Below are 16471 nucleotides of genomic sequence, written 5' to 3' on the forward strand. Positions count from 1 at the left end.
AAACCATAGCCTTGACTAGACAGGCCTTTGTTGGCAAAGTAATGTCTCTGCTTTTGAATATGCTATCTAGGTTGGTCATAACTTTCCTTCCAAGGAGTAAGTGTCTTTTAATTTCATGGCTGCAGTCACCATCTGCAGTGATTTTGGAGCCCAAAAAAATAAAATCTGCCACTTTCCACTGTTTCCCCATCTACTTCCTATGAAGTGATGGGACCAGATGCCATGATCTTCATTTTCTGCGTGTTGAGCTTTAAGCCAATTTTTTCCACTCTCCCCTTTCACTTTCATCAAGAGGCTTTTTAGTTCCTCTTCACTTTCTGCCATAAGGGTAGTGTCATCTGCATATCTGAGGTTATTGATATTTCTCCCGGCAATCTTGATTCCAGCTTGTGCTTCTTCCAGCCCAGCATTTCTCATGATGTACTCTGCATAGAAGTTAAATAAGCAGGGTGACAATATACAGCCTTGACGTGCTCCTTTTCCTATTTGGAACCAGTCTGTTGTTCCATGTCCAGTTCTAACTGTTGCTTCCTGACCTGCATATAGGTTTCTCAAGAGGCAGGTCAGGTGGTCTAGTATTCCCATCTCTTTCAGAATTTTCCACACTTTGTGATCCACACAGTCAAAGGCTTTGGCATAGTCAAGAAAGCAGAAATAGATGTTTTTCTGGAACTCTCTTGCTTTTTCCATGATCCAGCAGATGTTGGCAATTTGATCTCTGGTTCCTCTGCCTTTTCTAAAACCAGCTTGAACATCAGAAGTTCACGGTTCACATATTGCTGAAGCCTGGCTTGGAGAATTTTGAGCATTACTTTACTAGTGTGTGAGATGAGTGCAATCGTGCGGTAGTTTGAGCATTCTTTGGCATTGCCTTTCTTTGGGATTGGAATGAAAAGTGACCTTTTCCAGTCCTGTGGCCACTGCTGAATTTTCCAAGTTTGCTGGCGTATTGAGTGCAGCACTTTCACAGCATCATCTTTCAGGATTTGAAATAGCTCATCTGGAATTCCATCACCTCCACTAGCTTTGTTTGTAGTGATGCTTTCTAAGGCCCACTTGACTTCACATTCCAGGATGTCTGGCTCTAGGTCAGTGATCACACCATTGTGATTATCTGCGTCATGAAGCTCTTTTTTGTACAGTTCTTCTGTGTATTCTTGCCCCCTCTTCTTAATATCTTCTGCTTCTGTTAGGTCCATACCATTTCTCTCCTTTATCGAGCCCATCTTTGCATGAAATGTTCCCTTGGTATCTCTGATTTTCTTGAAGAGATCTCTAGTCTTTCCCATTCTGTAGTTTTCCTCTATTTCTTTACATTGATCGTTGAGGAAGGCTTTCTTATCTCTCGTTGCTACTCTTTGGAACTCTGCATTCAGATGCTTATATCTTTCCTTTTCTCCTTTGCTTTTCCCATTGGGTACTAGAAGCTAAAGTTTCCTAAAGCACTTAGTATGTGCTCAGTAGTATTCTGACTGGATGACAAGCTTCTGTGGATTTAATTCTCATGGCAGCCCTACAAGGAAAACGAGAGTGTTAGTCTCTCAGTCATGTCCAACTCCTAGAGATGCCATGGACTGTGCCCCGCCCCCTCCCTCCCCCCGCCCCGCTCCTCTGTCCATGGAATTCTCCAGGCAAAAATTCTGGAGTTGGTAGCCATTCCCTTCTCCAGAGGATCTTCCCAACCCAGGGATCAAATCCAGGTCTCCTGCATTGCAGGTGGATTCTTTACCATCTGAGCCATCAGGGAAGCCTGCCTTACAAGGAAGCAGTGCTATTATTTCCATTTGATAAATGAGAAAACCAAGGCATGAAGCTAGTAACAGATGAAGCCAGGATTAAATGCGAAGCCTGGCAGTCAGATCTCAACCTGCACTGTACTCAGTGTGCCTAGCCACTTCTTACAGGAATCCTCAACAGAGAGCCTTGGGTGAATGGAGAACAAAAATGACAAGGGAGATAGGATTATGTGGTGATATTGAATGTATCTAATTTATCCAACACCTCTGAGAAATTAGATACAGCAGAGATGTTAGTTTTTCAACTGATTAAAATTTTTCCTTTTGATTTCCTGATCTCAGGCATATTGTTTGCCTTCTGTGTGGTGAGGTTTTTGCCTGAACCTTCAGGAGTTAAAAAAAAATTTTTTTTTGTTTGTTTTAAAAAGTAAAAACTTCTTAAAAAATGGTTTTAAATGAAGTAATCTCAAATCAATCATTTATTTTCCTGCCATATTAAAATAATTCATGGGGCATAACTCAACCTTTTCTGAGTGACCGGGACCATCATTGTGATTAGCAGATACTAAACTGTATTCTGAGCCTGTGCTGTCCTGGGCCTTTGACATCAGTAGGATTTATTTTCAGCTTCTAAGCAGCAGGGACCATACCAGGTAGTTTTAAGTTGTTATTGTACAGTCGCTCAGTCGTGTCCGACGCTTTGCAACCCCACAGACTGCAGCGCGCCAGGCTTCCCTGTCCTTCACTATCTCCCCGAGTTTGCTCCAACTCATGTCCATTGAGTCAATGATCCCATCCAACCATCTCATCCTCTGTTGTCCCGTTCTCTCCCTGCCTTCAATCTTTCCCAGCATCAGGGTTTTTTCCAGTGAGTTGGCTCTTCCCATCAGGTGGCCAAAGTATTGGAGCTTCAGCTTCAGCATCAGTCCTTCCAATGAATGTTCATGGTTGATTTCCTTTTGGGTTGACTGGTTTGATCTCCTTGCTGTCCAAGGGACTCTCAGGAGTCCTCTGTGAAATCAAAAAGCATTGTGTGGTCAAACCTTTGGAAGAGCTGTGCAGTCTCAGATATTTATATTACTGTGCATAACTTGCTGTTTAGTACTAGAGAAGAACAGAGACTCGTCTACTTTCATACATGTGTAGGTAAGCATTTGTTTCTTGTTTGCTTGTCTCTTTATTTTAAAATCTAGAACAGGTTTAAGGGGCATACTGATTTCTTTTCCTTCCCACCCGCCTCTTTTTTTAAAATTGTAGTAGAATTGCATTACAATGTTGTGTTCATTTCTGCTGTACAACTATGTGTATCAGCTGTATATATACATAGATCCCTTCCCTTTGAACCTCTCATCCCACCCCTCTAGGTCATCACAGAGCTGGTTTTTTGTTTTTTAATTTTATTTATTTATTTCGGTTGTGCTGGGTCTTCATTGCTATGAGGGCTTTTCTCTGATTGCAGTAAGCAGGGGCTGCTCTCTAGCCATGGTATGCTGGCTTCTCATTGCGATGGCTTCTCTTGTTTCCAAGAACAGGCTCTAGGCCTGCTAGGCTTCAGTAGTTGTTACTCCTGGCCACTAGAGCACAGGGTCACTAGCTGTGGGGCACGGGCTTAGTTGCTCCAAGGCAGGGAGCAACTTCTGGATCTTCCTTATGGATCAGGGATCAAGCCCGCATCTCCTGCACTGGCAGGTGGATTTTTACCAACTGAGCCACCAGAGAAACCCCACAGAGCTGTTTTTGATCAATGACTATATTAAGTGATGAAATGATTATATTTGAGAGTCTTCAAAACAGTTTTCAAATTTATATTAAAGCCTTAAAATTATCCAGATACCCTTTTCCAAGGGAAAAAAAGACTTACTTACAATTTACCTGAGATGTTAAGGTTATTCATTTACAATCTAAATTATGTCATTAAGGGGTTTATGACTGAGTGCCAGAGGTGTGGTATAGGGATGAGAAACCCAACTTGTGACTGTGGTCAGGAAAGGCCTCTGGAGGAGATGGTGAGTAACCCTGTTGCCCAATGCCTGTGTCAGAATTATAAACTCTAAATTAGCTCTATTCAGTGGAAATATAATGTGAATCACATATGAATTTCAGATTTTTCTAGTAACCACATTCAAAAAAGTAAAAAGAAACAAGCAATTAATTTAAATAATATATGTTTATTTTACTCATTCTAAAATAGTATCATTTCTGAATGGATAAAGATGTGGTATGTATACACACACACAAATATACACATATACAATTGAGTACTCTTCAGCTATAAAAAAAGAATAAAATTTTGTCATTTGCAATAACTTAGATGTACTTAAAGGGCATTATGCTAAGTGAAATAAGTCACAGCAGGGTAAATTACTGTATGATATCACTTCTATGTGCAATCTGAAAAATACAGCAAATTAGTGAATATAACAAAAAAGAAGTAGACGCACAGATATAGAGAACAAACTAGTGGTTACCAGTGGGGAGGGAACAAGGGCCAGTCTAAGGGTAGGGGAGTAACAGGTACACACTATTAGGTATAAAATAAGCTACAAGATTATATTGTACAAAACAGGGAATGTAGCCAATACTTTATAATAACTATAAATTAATTTTTTAAATTGTGAATCACTATATTTGGGGGGGGGGTCCAAAATCACCGCAGATGGTGACTGCAGCCATGAAATTAAAAGACACTTACTCCTTGGAAGGAAAGTTATGACCAACCTAGATAGCATATTCAAAAGCAGAGACATTACTTTGCCAACAAAGGGCCGTCTAGTCAAGGCTATGGTTCTTCCAGTGGTCATGTATGGATGTGAGAGTTGGACTGAGAAAAAAGCTGAGTGCCGAAGAATTGATGCTTTTGAACTGTGGTGTTGGAGAAGACTCTTGAGAGTCCCTTGGACTGCAAGGAGATCCAACCAGTCCACCCTAAAGGAGATCAGTCCTGGGTGTTCATTGGAAGGACTGATGCTAAAGCTGAAACTCCAATACTTTGGCCACCTCATGTGAAGAGCTGACTCATTGGAAGAGACTCTGATGCTGGGAGGGATTGGGGGCAGGAGGAGAAGGGGACGACAGAGGATGAGATGGCTGGATGGCATCACCGACTAGATGGACATAAGTTTGAGTGAACTCCGGGAGTTTGTGATGGACAGAGAGGCCTGGCGTGCTGCGATTCATGGGGTCATGAAGAGCTGGACACGACTGAGTGACTGAACTGAACTGATATTGTAAACCTGTAACTTATATTGCACAGCAACTATACTTCAATTTAAAAATACACAGAATAAAATAGTATCTTTTTAACATGTAATTGACATTAAAACATTGAGGTATTTTACATTCTTTTTTTTTTTGGTACTGTTTTTGAAATCTGGTGTGTATCTCACCCTTACAACACATTTCAGTTCCAATTAGCCCCAGTTCAAACATTCAGCAGACACAGGCCTACCAGGTAAGACAGCACAGCCCTAGATGGAACAGGAAGAATAGTACGCAGCCATGGGAGAGAAGGAAAAACATGGGAATTTAATGACCATCTACTGTGGACCAGGCAGGTTCACAACTGGCATGAGGCATTTAATGAACAAAACATCGGTCTTGTTTTTATGTAAAATTCTGATATTTTGTTCATCATGAACTTTTGGAATTAATTTTGATTTTTTAAATTGCATTAAAATATTATTTATTTTGATTACAGAGTGTTTGGGCCCCTCTTACATTTAGTACCCAAGACAGGTGCATCATTTCCCTCACCCTAATCCCAGGCCTGGCATTAGGCACTTCCTACCAACTTTGCCAATACCTCATTTGGGGGCACTCTCCTGAACCAGGCTGAACTGGATATCAAAACACTGAGTGAACTCCTCTAATTGACTAAGCCTTGGACATTTATTTTGTTAAATTAATTTTCAATTGAATTCAACTTAGAAATAAAAAGACACTGGTAGACATATTGAAATGGAAACTGAATCTATGAACTGAAAAATCTGAAAATGTTTTGGAACCAAACTATAACCTCGGAGAGAGTTATTGGCTTTGATTGCCTAGTCAAAGTAACCCCATATTGCTTTTCCAAATTATGGGGGAATAGAAGGAAAGCAACAGGTTTTTTACTCTCTCTGGGGTCTTATTTCCTTCCCACATTATAGCTGGAATCTCCAGTGTTTAGGGGGGTCAGTATCTGCAGTTTCTCCCGGTATACTGAGAATGTTATATTAAAAATAACTTTGATGATGAAAAAAATGAAAAGTGTATTACTTAACAAAGTGTTGCCTATTTTCAAACAAGATCCTTTTCTTTCTTTTAGGGAACTCAGAAACAAGGACGATATTCAATTTGGAGATAATGGAACAACAATATCTGCTGTGAGCAACAAGGCCTATGTTTTTGAACGAGACAAATCTGTTGGAGACCCAAAAATTGACTTACTTAGAACATTAAATATTCCTGCATTGGTAAGTAGGCATTTTAAATCTCATTATTGTGGATTTTAGAAGAAAGGAAAAAGCTAAGTCTATTACAGTTTTACTTTGCAGTTCAATTCAGTTCAGTCGCTCAGTCGTGTTCAACGTTTTGTGACCCCATGAATCGCAGCACACCAGGCCTCCCTGTCCATCACCAACTCCCGAAGTTTACCCAAACTCATGTCCATCAAGTCGGTGATGCCATGCAGCCATCTCATCCTCTGTCGTCCCCTTCTCTTCCTGCCTCCAATCCCTCCCAGCATCAGGGTCTTTTCCAGTGAGTCAGCTCTTCGCATGAGGTGGTCAAAGTATTGGAGTTTCAGCTTCAGCATCAGTCCTTCCAGTGAACACCCAGGACTGATCTCCTTTAGGATGGACTGCTTGGATCTCCTTGCAGTCCATGGGGCTTTTAGGAGCTATTAAGTTATATATGTAGATGTGTGTGTGTGTGTGTATATATATATATATATATATTTAATATGTATATATTTTAATTTTTTAATATGTGTGTGTGTATATGTGTGTGTGTGTATATATATATATATATTTCCCCTTCCATTCTTTGGAGAAGGCAATGGCACCCCACTCCAGTACTCTTCCCTAGAAAATCCCATGGATGGAGGAGCCTGGAAGGCTGCAGTCCATGGGGTCGCTGAGGGTCGGGCATGACTGAGCGACTTCACTTTCACTTTTCACTTTCATGCATTGGAGAAGGAAATGGCAACCCACTCCAGTGTTCTTGCCTGGAGAATCCCTGGGACGGGAGCCTGGTGGGCTGCCATCTATGGGGTCGCACAGAGTCGGAAACGACTAAAGTGACTTAGCAATTCCATTCTTTAAAGTTCATTTTAGACTCTTTTTGAGGTCTTTCAAATGTGGTCTCTTCAAATGGTGACAAAGTGCAAATTTTAAGATTTTTTTTTTTCAGTTTCTTCCTGTGTATTCAGGATCAGACTTGTGCAAATAAGCGTGTCTCTAGGATTTTGGAGGGTAGCTGATCATATTTAAAGTGTTTATTTTCCCTCTTGTTTTTGTTCAGAAACTCTAGCAATAGAATTTGCTTGCTACTTTTTTTTCTTTAGCTTCTTATTTTGTATTGAGGTATATCTGGTTAAGGGACTCAGCCATACACAGACATGTATCCATTCTCCTCCAAACTCCCCTCCCATCCAGGCTGGCACAATATAACACTGAGCAGAGTTCCAATAGGTCCTTGTTCGTTATCCATTTTAAATATAGTAGTGTGTACATATTTAGCTTCCTATGATGGACTTTTTTTAATCCTCAAAATATGTATTGACTTTCCCCCACCTCCTTTTAAATAGCAGAGACTGGGCTGTTGAAGCCAACCTAGTATGATTTATTGGGCTCTGTTTTTAACGGCGATTATAGCTAATAAAGGAGAAGGCAATGGCACCCCACTCCAGTACTCTTGTCTGGAAAATCCCATGGATGGAAGAGCCTGGTAGACCGCAGTCCATGGGGTCGCTAGGAGTCGGACATGACTGTATAACTTTCAAGTAGACAACCTGAGCGACTTCACTTTCACTTTTCACTTTCATGCATTGGAGAAGGAAATGGCAAGCCACTCCAGTGTTCTTGCCTGGAGAATCCCAAGGATGGGAGAGCCTGGTGGGCTGCCGTCTCTGGGGTCGTACAGAGTTGGACACGACTGAAGCGACTTAGCAGCAGTAGCAGCATAGCTAATAAAAATACATGAGACCCAAGAAACTTCTACTCATTCCCTCGGAGGCTCCCATCCTAACTCCTGGGTGACCACTACATATGCACCTGGACAATTATGGTGGACCCAGGACCTGGAAAGTATTAGACGCCAGATTAGGCCCAGCCCAGCTGCCTAATGGGGCAGTTTATGGGGGCGCCCCCAGCCTCTAGCCTTGATCAGGAGGAAGATGGGTGCCACCTTGTGGCAACGATGCCAATGCACTGCAAGAGTTGTTCCCTTTCTGCGGTTCCTGGGTTGCAAGTGAGGATCACATTTACGAAATGTAATACTGAGAAAGGACAATAAGTGAAGAGATTTCAGTCTCAGCCAGAGAGGAGCTCACTGGCTGATTTTTCAGCTGTTTGATCTCAATACTTACATATAGGCCTGCAGCCCCCTTTTCTGAAGGGGCAATAGGTGGTTGGGGTGCAGACACAGCTCTCTGAATTTGCCTGTGCTCCTCAGACCGCCATGGAATGGACCCAGCTGCCCTTACTTCGGGATATCATCGAGGCCCTGCTGAAGGCCTACAGGCAGAAGCTCTTTGTGACCCACACTGTGGATGAACTGCTCTGGGGTTACAAAGATGAAATCTTATCCCTCATCAACACTTTCAAACACGACGTCTCTCCCTATTTTGGCCTGTTTTATGGGGTAAGTTGATTTTTCTTTTCAGAAACTGTGTGTTCAGCTGAAGAGGAGGGCATTCCAAAGCCAGATTGTATCTTCACTTTGGGTGAATTGCTTGGCATTCTTGATCTCTTGTAGAGTATGTGAAAAATAAGAAAGTGCTTTAGTAGGGGAAGAAAAACTTCTCCCACAATTTCAACATGCTACCAGCACTGACTTTGAATGAGTGTGAAAAAAATGTATGAAGTGGGGCTGTGTCATTAATCTTTCAAAGTGTCGTAAATATGAGTGATCAATGTCAAGTCTTGTTTCGACGGCTTAGCGACTAAACCCATGGATCGGCCTGACAAAGGCAAACGAGAAACTAAATAGGGATGTGATAGTACGTTAGGGATGGGAAGTACTTATTATATTTTCAGACATCTCATTTGTGAAAGATGTTGGATAATTTGAAACGCCATGTACCCCTCACCTATGATTCATTTAGCTTATACATGGAATTTTGCATCATTTCTTTGCAGATTTTATTTACTTTGATTTGCAACACAAAAAATGGGCTTCCCTGGTAGCTCAGCTGGTAAAGAATCCACCTCCAAGGCAGGAGATCCTGGTTCAATTCCTGGGTCGGGAAGATCCACTGGAGGAGGGATAGGCTACCCACTTCAGTATTCTTGGGCTTCCTTGGTGGCTCAGCTGGTAAAGAATCTGCCTGCAATGGGTTCAGTCCCTGGGTTGGGAAGATCCCCTGGAGAAGGGAAAGGCTACCCACAACAGTATTCTGGCCTGGAGACTCCCATGGACTGTGTAGTCCATGGAGTTGCAAAGAGACGGACACAACTGAGCAAACCAAAAATATCAGCATTCAAGTAATTATTATTTGAAGTATATGTTATTAACTGCTCGAGCTTGAAATAAACTAAAATTGAAAGTGAAAATGTTAGTTGCTCAGTCCTGTCCAGCTCATGGCAACCCCATGGACTGTAGCCCTCCAGGCTCCTCTGTCCATGGAATTCTCCAGGCAAGAATACTGGAGTGGGTTGCCATTCTGTTCTCCTGGGGATCTTCCCCACCCAGGGATTGAACCCGTGTGTCTCACATCTGCATTGGCAAGTGGATTCTTTACTGCTAGTGCCACCTAAAAGCAATTAAAGTCTGTATCCCCCTGCCCCCCCCCAAAAAAAACACTTGAGTGAAATGGATAGTTGAAAGGTTGATAAATGACAAACTTAAACTCAGGAAGAGAGGGTGAGTTCAGGGCAGGATATGTAATTGTGATTCATTTCCCCATCTTTAAATTTGTGGTTATTCTCTGGCTCTAACTACTGAAGAATATCACCTCATCCTGTAATCTCTTAGCATTTCAGTTGGTAAATGGTGGTAACACAGCCCCTGTGCTGTCAGGGATATATAACACTTAAAAACTATTCAAACAAAATGGTAAACAACTTTTAGACATTACCGTCACGAGAGGAGGAGGGTCCTAGGACTAGGGTCCCACCAACCTTAATCCTTCACTCTGGGCAAGCAGACTCAGTCGATGTTCCCTGGAAGGTTCCATCTGACAGGAGCCCAGCTTCCATGGGACCAGAGGAAGCGCTGATTTCTTGTTAAGTTGTGACTAAACTCCTGTCTAGAAATAATTTCAGGGAAACTCCCTACAGAGAGATACAAAGGCTACCACCCATCTGCCAAGTAGATTCTATTCCTCACACCTCAGTATTTCTCTGATAATTTTTGTTGTATAGCTTGCTTTTTGTTTTTACACTGACCTCATCAGACTTATGGGGCTTCCCAGGTGGCGCTAGTGGTAAAGAGCCCACCTGCCAATGCAGGAGACATAAGACATGTGGGTTTGATCCCTGGGTCAGGAAGATCCCCTGGAGGAGGTCACGGCAACCCACTCCAGTATTCTTGCCTGGAGAATCCTGGAGACAGAGGAGCCTGGTGGGCTACAGTCCATGGGGTCACAAAGAGGCAGACAAGATTGAGGCAACTGAGCATGCATGCCTCAGACTTACAACTAATATCCTTAAATACCTGTTAAAAATGTAATTCACATTTACAGGCTGATTTAAGAAATTGGTACTTTTGCTTTCCCACAGGAAGAATGTGTTGATTTACTTTATTTTTTCTTCTTTCTCTGCCTCCACTGTAACTCTATAAAACCTCATTAGTGAAAAACCCTAGCATTGCTTAGTTGGATTAGTACCTGGCAAGGATTTCCCACATTCAGGAAAAGAGCATGAGACATCGACTCAGAGGGTCTGGATCCACGTCCTGACTGTTTAATAACCAAGGGACTTCTCTGAACCTCGGTTTCATCATTTGTAACTTGAGACTAAAGGTATCCACACTTCAAAGCTTGTTTGAAATAGCCAAAATGAGAGTCCACAGAAGTGCTTTGCAAACTGTAAATTGCAACACACACATCCGGAACCGGTTTTTTCTTTTCTGTGACTCAGTCAGAAAAGAAGACCCTGAATTACTAATAATATGAACGGCTGGTATATGTTTCCATTTTGGAGGTATGTGTTTCCAAATAAACTCTCTCTACTGTTGTTTTTAAAAAGGCAAAGGTGTTCTTTGTTCAGTTTTTTATCTGCTCTAGCCAAATACTGACTATCGCCAGCATTACAGAGGTCCACACTTAGGCTGCCATTCATTCAAGACTGGGACAGACCGTGGGCTTGTGTACTTTGCTGGCACCTACCGCTCTGCACCTGTCTGAGCCTGGCCTCCAGTCTTTCCTTAATCCCAGTGATATATACCACATATCCCTCTGATCCCGTAGACCATGCCACCTGCTCCACTGCACCTTGTGACTAAAGAAGAAAACCTTAGTTAAGGCCATCGAACATTTTTTCCTTCAAAGACTTTAATGATGAAACAATCAAATGATTTGGTTGTTTCATCTTTAAAATGGTGGGACAGAATGTGAGAGTCGGAAGAGGTGATACAGACAGTGTGAGAGCAAGACAGCTCCTGAGAGCAAGAGACCTGGCTGGGTGTCTCTTAGTTGCGTACTGGAAAGCCAGTCAGGATATCTGTACCTGTTGATTTTAAGGTACCTCTGTTTTCCTTGGCATGAAAGAGTTTAAGCACCTCCCAGTGCTTGATGTATTATATAAAATGATGGTGGCTGGGAAGTATCTTTGAGAGGTCCTATTGCATGGATGGATTATGCATGTTTTATGCTAGCAGTATGAATGATGTCTTATTCTCAGAACATCTCCCCACCTCCTGCAGTAATATGTTTCTTGTATCCAACCCACGTCCCTACTGCAGTAACACAAAACCTATTTATTCCTATTTGTCTTCAAACAAGAAAAGTTCTAGTGAGTAACAAGGAAGCATTGATATTCTGTGTCTGACTCTTAGGCCACTAACAGTTGGGGAGAACTCTTTGAGTGACTGAAATATTTAAATGCTAATCACTTCGCTTAGCCTACATTTGAGTTAGGTGGAGGACTGCAAGAAGTAACACACGTGTCTTTTTAAAACTTGGTGGTTCAACATTCTTTTGTGTGAGTATGCTTCTACATTTATTGTATGTTCACATTGTTGCTCTCAAACAGATATGCTCCCTTCTCATATCTTAAAGTCATGTAAAATTTCATATGTGGGACACAATGTGACTATTATGTATGTGGACAGTGTTGACATATTGACATAGTTGGTGAAATAATATTGTGACAAAAAGAACCCAAGTAGGCAAAAAAAAAAAAAAAATTGAAAAGAGAATTCACAAAGGGTATGAATTTTTTTAAGGCAAATGATTGAATGAAAAAAGAATTCAACCTCACTGAATACAGAAATGCAAAAAGAAATAAGAACCCCTTTTTTTTTGTTGACCCAATAAGCAAAGTTTAACAAAAGGCATCTGAGGAATGTAAATTGATGTATCTTGCTCTTTCCACTGAGTGATCTTGAGCAACTTTCAAAAGCTTTAAAAAAGTAATGTTCTCTTATCTAACAATACCACCTTCAGTGGTCTATTTAGAAAATAAAAGCACAGAAAAGTTTTTAATCATAAAGATACACATACATTATTCATAGTAGCAAAAATTTTTTAACTATTCAGTAATAAGAAAGTGGTTAAATTATTTCCACCTAATATGAAGTCATTAAGTTGTTAAACCTAGGAAGAACTTTTAATAATACAGGAAATATGTTATACACATAACTAAAGAAATTGTATATATGTATAAAAATTGTGTGTAGCATATGCTATACATATGTATATTACATATATATGTACGTATAAGTTCTATAAATAAATTTTCTGTAGAAAAAAGACGAAGAAGAAACAGACCAAAATACTAAAAAATAAAAAAGTGTATATTGCTTCTTAAAGTCCTCCACTTAACTCAAATGTGGTCTAAGCTAAGTGGTTAAACATTTAATGTTTCAGAGTAATGCATGCTATTTCTGGGAAACCAAAACTCCATTCCAGGTGAAGAATTTGTAAGAATGTACAGAGTATCTGTGTCATTAAGAAGTGTAACCTGGAACGAATATACAACTCAAGAAAATTTTGGTTGAAGAATGGAATTATATTAATGTCACTTTCTTCTATTCAAGTATAGTCAGGTCCTGGTCCTGGATTTATGCTTTTTTATTTTTTAATTGAGATATAATTCACTTAACATAAAATTCTGCATTGAAAAGTGTACAGTTCAGTGGCTTTTATTATATTCACACAGTTGTGCAACTGCCACCACTGTGTAATTCCAGAACATTTTCATCACCTGCCCCAAAACCCACAGACTGTTAGTCTCTTCCATTCCTCATTCCCACCAGTTCCTGGTAACTTGAATCTATTCTCTCTATGTATAGATATGCCTATTGTGGGTTCGATCCCGGGGTCGGGAAGATCCCCTGGAGAAAGCAATGGCAACCCACTCCAGTACTCTTGCATGGAGAATCCCATGGGTGGAGGAGCCTGGTGGGCTACAGTCCATTGGGTCGCAAAGAGTCGGACACGACTGAGTGACTTCACTTCATTGTGGACATACATATAAATGGAATGGAATTTATATGAAATCATATAAATGATTTCACACCCATGTTGTAGCATATATCAGCACTTCATTCTTTTTCATGGCTGAGTAATACTCTGTTGTATGGATATACCACACTTTGTTTATCCATTCTTCAGTTGATGTATATTTGATTTATTTATACTTTTGGCAATTAAGAATAATGCTGCTATGAACATTTGTATACAGGTTTTTGTATGGCCATTAGATATAGATTTTGGAGTAGAATTCTCTTGGGTATATTATAGAAGTGGAATTTTGGAGTCTTATGGCAACATTATGTATAACTTTTTGACTAGCTGACAAACTGTTTTCCATAGCAACTGCCACATTTTACATTCACACCATCAGTGTAGAAAGGCTCTAGTTTCTCCACATCTTCACCAACACTTGGTCTTTTCCTTTTTTTAAAAATTGCCATCCTCATGGATATGAAGTTGTATCTCATTGTGGTTTTGATTTGCATTTTTCTAATAACTGATAATATTGAGCATCTTTTCATGTTTTTATTGGTTATTTGGATGATTTCTCTGGAGAAGTGTCTCTTCAATTCTCTGTCCATTGTTTAATTGGGCTCATACTTTTTAAAACCTTAAAGTAATAATATGGCCAATATGGGATTTAACAAATAGTCATTCTATTCCCTAGTTCTGGTTCAGTCTCATGAGGCATGTAGGTTCCACTAGGGCAGTTTCATAAAGATTCAGTGTGCTAGTTACTGTATCATTTAGGGTTCTCTAGAAAAACAGAATCAGTAGAGATTTGTATATTTATTGAGGGATTTATGTTGGGTTGGCCAGAAAGTTCATTTTGCTTTTCCCCTAGGATATTATGGAAAAACCCAGATGAACTTCCAGCAAACCGAGGATTAAGGAATTGGCTTATATGATTGTGGGGGCTGCCAAGTGGCAAGTCTGAAATCCATGGGACAGGCTAGCAGGCTGGAAACTCAGGCAGGATTTCTATGCTGTAGTCTTGAGGAGAGAATTCTTTTTCCTCCGGGAAACCTCAGATTTTGCTTTTAAAGCTTTCAGCTGATTAAATGAGACTACACACATTATCAACAGTAATCTCCTTTACTAAAGCTGAACTGATCACATCTACAATATATAGCAACATCTGGAGTATTGTTTGGCCAAACAACTAGGCACCGTAGCCTAGCCAAGTTAACACATAAAATGAACCATCACAGTTGTCTTAAATAACCATATTCACTTATTTTCAGAAAAATGGGACTAATGATGGAGACTATGTTTTTCTAACTGGAGAAGACAATTACCTTAACTTTTCCAAGATTGTGGAATGGAATGGGAAAACGTAAGTCTAATGGTTTATCAGTATAATTATTTTTTCAATTTTCATTTAAATTGAATGTCCACTTCTGCTTTATTTTTTTAAAAAATTAGCACAATCATTTTTGGGTAAAAAATATAGCAATTAAAAATCTATAATTATGCAAAATATCCTATAATATAAATAATACAGTCTAAACATGTAAAATTATTATTTTGTAAATCAGGATTGGGCTAAGTACTCCACAGATTAAATACTAAAGTATTAGTATTAGTATACAAGTATTAGTATTAGTATACAATTACCATAGAATGATATGTAGGTTTCTCACGGTTAAAGCATGAATCACAAGCCGGTGAAAAGGTTCACTCTTCCACTTGTTACTGTTTGTTGTTGTTTAGTCGCTCGGTCATGTCCGACTCTGTTGCAGCCCCATGGGCTGTCCTCTGTCCATGGGATTTCCCAGGCTATAGTACTGGAGTGGGTTGCCATTTCCTCCTCCAAGGGATCTTCTTGACCCGGGGGTCGAACCCACATTGAGTGATGTGTGGCTGCTGGGCAAATATTTTTCAAATTGCTGCCTGTTTTGGGGGAAGGAAAGAGATTCTTTTTTTAATTTAGTGATTGTGCATTGTTTGTGTATCTTTCTTTTATGGTGAAATACATTTCAGTTCATTGCTATAGAATTTCAAAATTATTTCACATTTATAATTTATAAACAAACTACCTCCAAAACCAAATTTCTCCAAAAAGTAACTGAGGCAACTTGCAATTAAGTCACACATAAAGCAAAATAATTTTTTTAGGTCATAGAAATTAGAAATCTTCAAGAAAAAGGAGGCTAATTATTCAGGGACTGTGGTAAGAGGAATTTTCTTCTTGAATATTAAATTTACTTTAAAGCTTCCCAGAAATACAGGCAAGAAAACTGGTGTGGAATATTATCTTTACAATTTTCTATAAAGCAAAAACTTTTTAAATTAAAAAAATTTTTTTAAATTTGTTATAACACATATATCCAGGTGCATACACATATATTTACATATGCATACACATACTCATTCCCAAGGATGTAAGAACCCTGAAAGAATATAAGAAACTGGCAACAGTGTTGCCTTTGGAGGCATAACTAGATGACTGGGTACTAGGCTAACAGAGAAATTTACTTGTGAACATAATATAGCTTGAGAAGGCAATGGCAGTCCACTCCAGTACTCTTGCCTAGAAAATCCCATGGACGGAGGAGCCTGGTGGGCTGCAGTCCATGGGGTCGCTCAGAGTCAGACACGACTTCACTTTCACTTTTCACTTTCCTGCATGGGTTGGGAAGACCCCTGGAGAAGGAAATGGCAACCCACTCCAGTATTCTTGCCTATGTGTGTTGTAACTACTGATACAATTACTATATATTGATATATTATTTCATATATTTACACTTATTTCGACATTCTTTTTCACCCTTAGCTGGTTATGTCTATTCTATCCTTGCTGCTGCTGCTGCTGCTAAGTCGCCTGAGTCATGTCCAACTCTGTGCGACCCCAGAGACGGCAGCCCACCAGGCTCTGCCGTCCCTGGGATTCTCC

General features: G+C 40.1%; 1 protein-coding gene across 1 annotated transcript in view; it reads left to right on the forward strand.

Annotated features, from left to right (window-relative positions):
* SCARB2 (scavenger receptor class B, member 2) overlaps positions 1-16471 on the forward strand; it is a 79627-nt gene that overhangs the window by 39351 nt on the left and 23805 nt on the right. Inside the window, exons 3-5 of the mRNA XM_010838141.1 lie at positions 6043-6190; positions 8391-8579; positions 14820-14911. Coding sequence (XP_010836443.1) covers positions 6043-6190; positions 8391-8579; positions 14820-14911 — 429 coding nt within the window. The remainder of the gene's footprint in view (positions 1-6042; positions 6191-8390; positions 8580-14819; positions 14912-16471) is intronic.

Source organism: Bison bison, unplaced genomic scaffold (genome assembly GCF_000754665.1).
Source record: "Bison bison bison isolate TAMUID 2011002044 unplaced genomic scaffold, Bison_UMD1.0 scf7180017864092, whole genome shotgun sequence".
Taxonomy (NCBI): domain Eukaryota; kingdom Metazoa; phylum Chordata; class Mammalia; order Artiodactyla; family Bovidae; genus Bison; species Bison bison.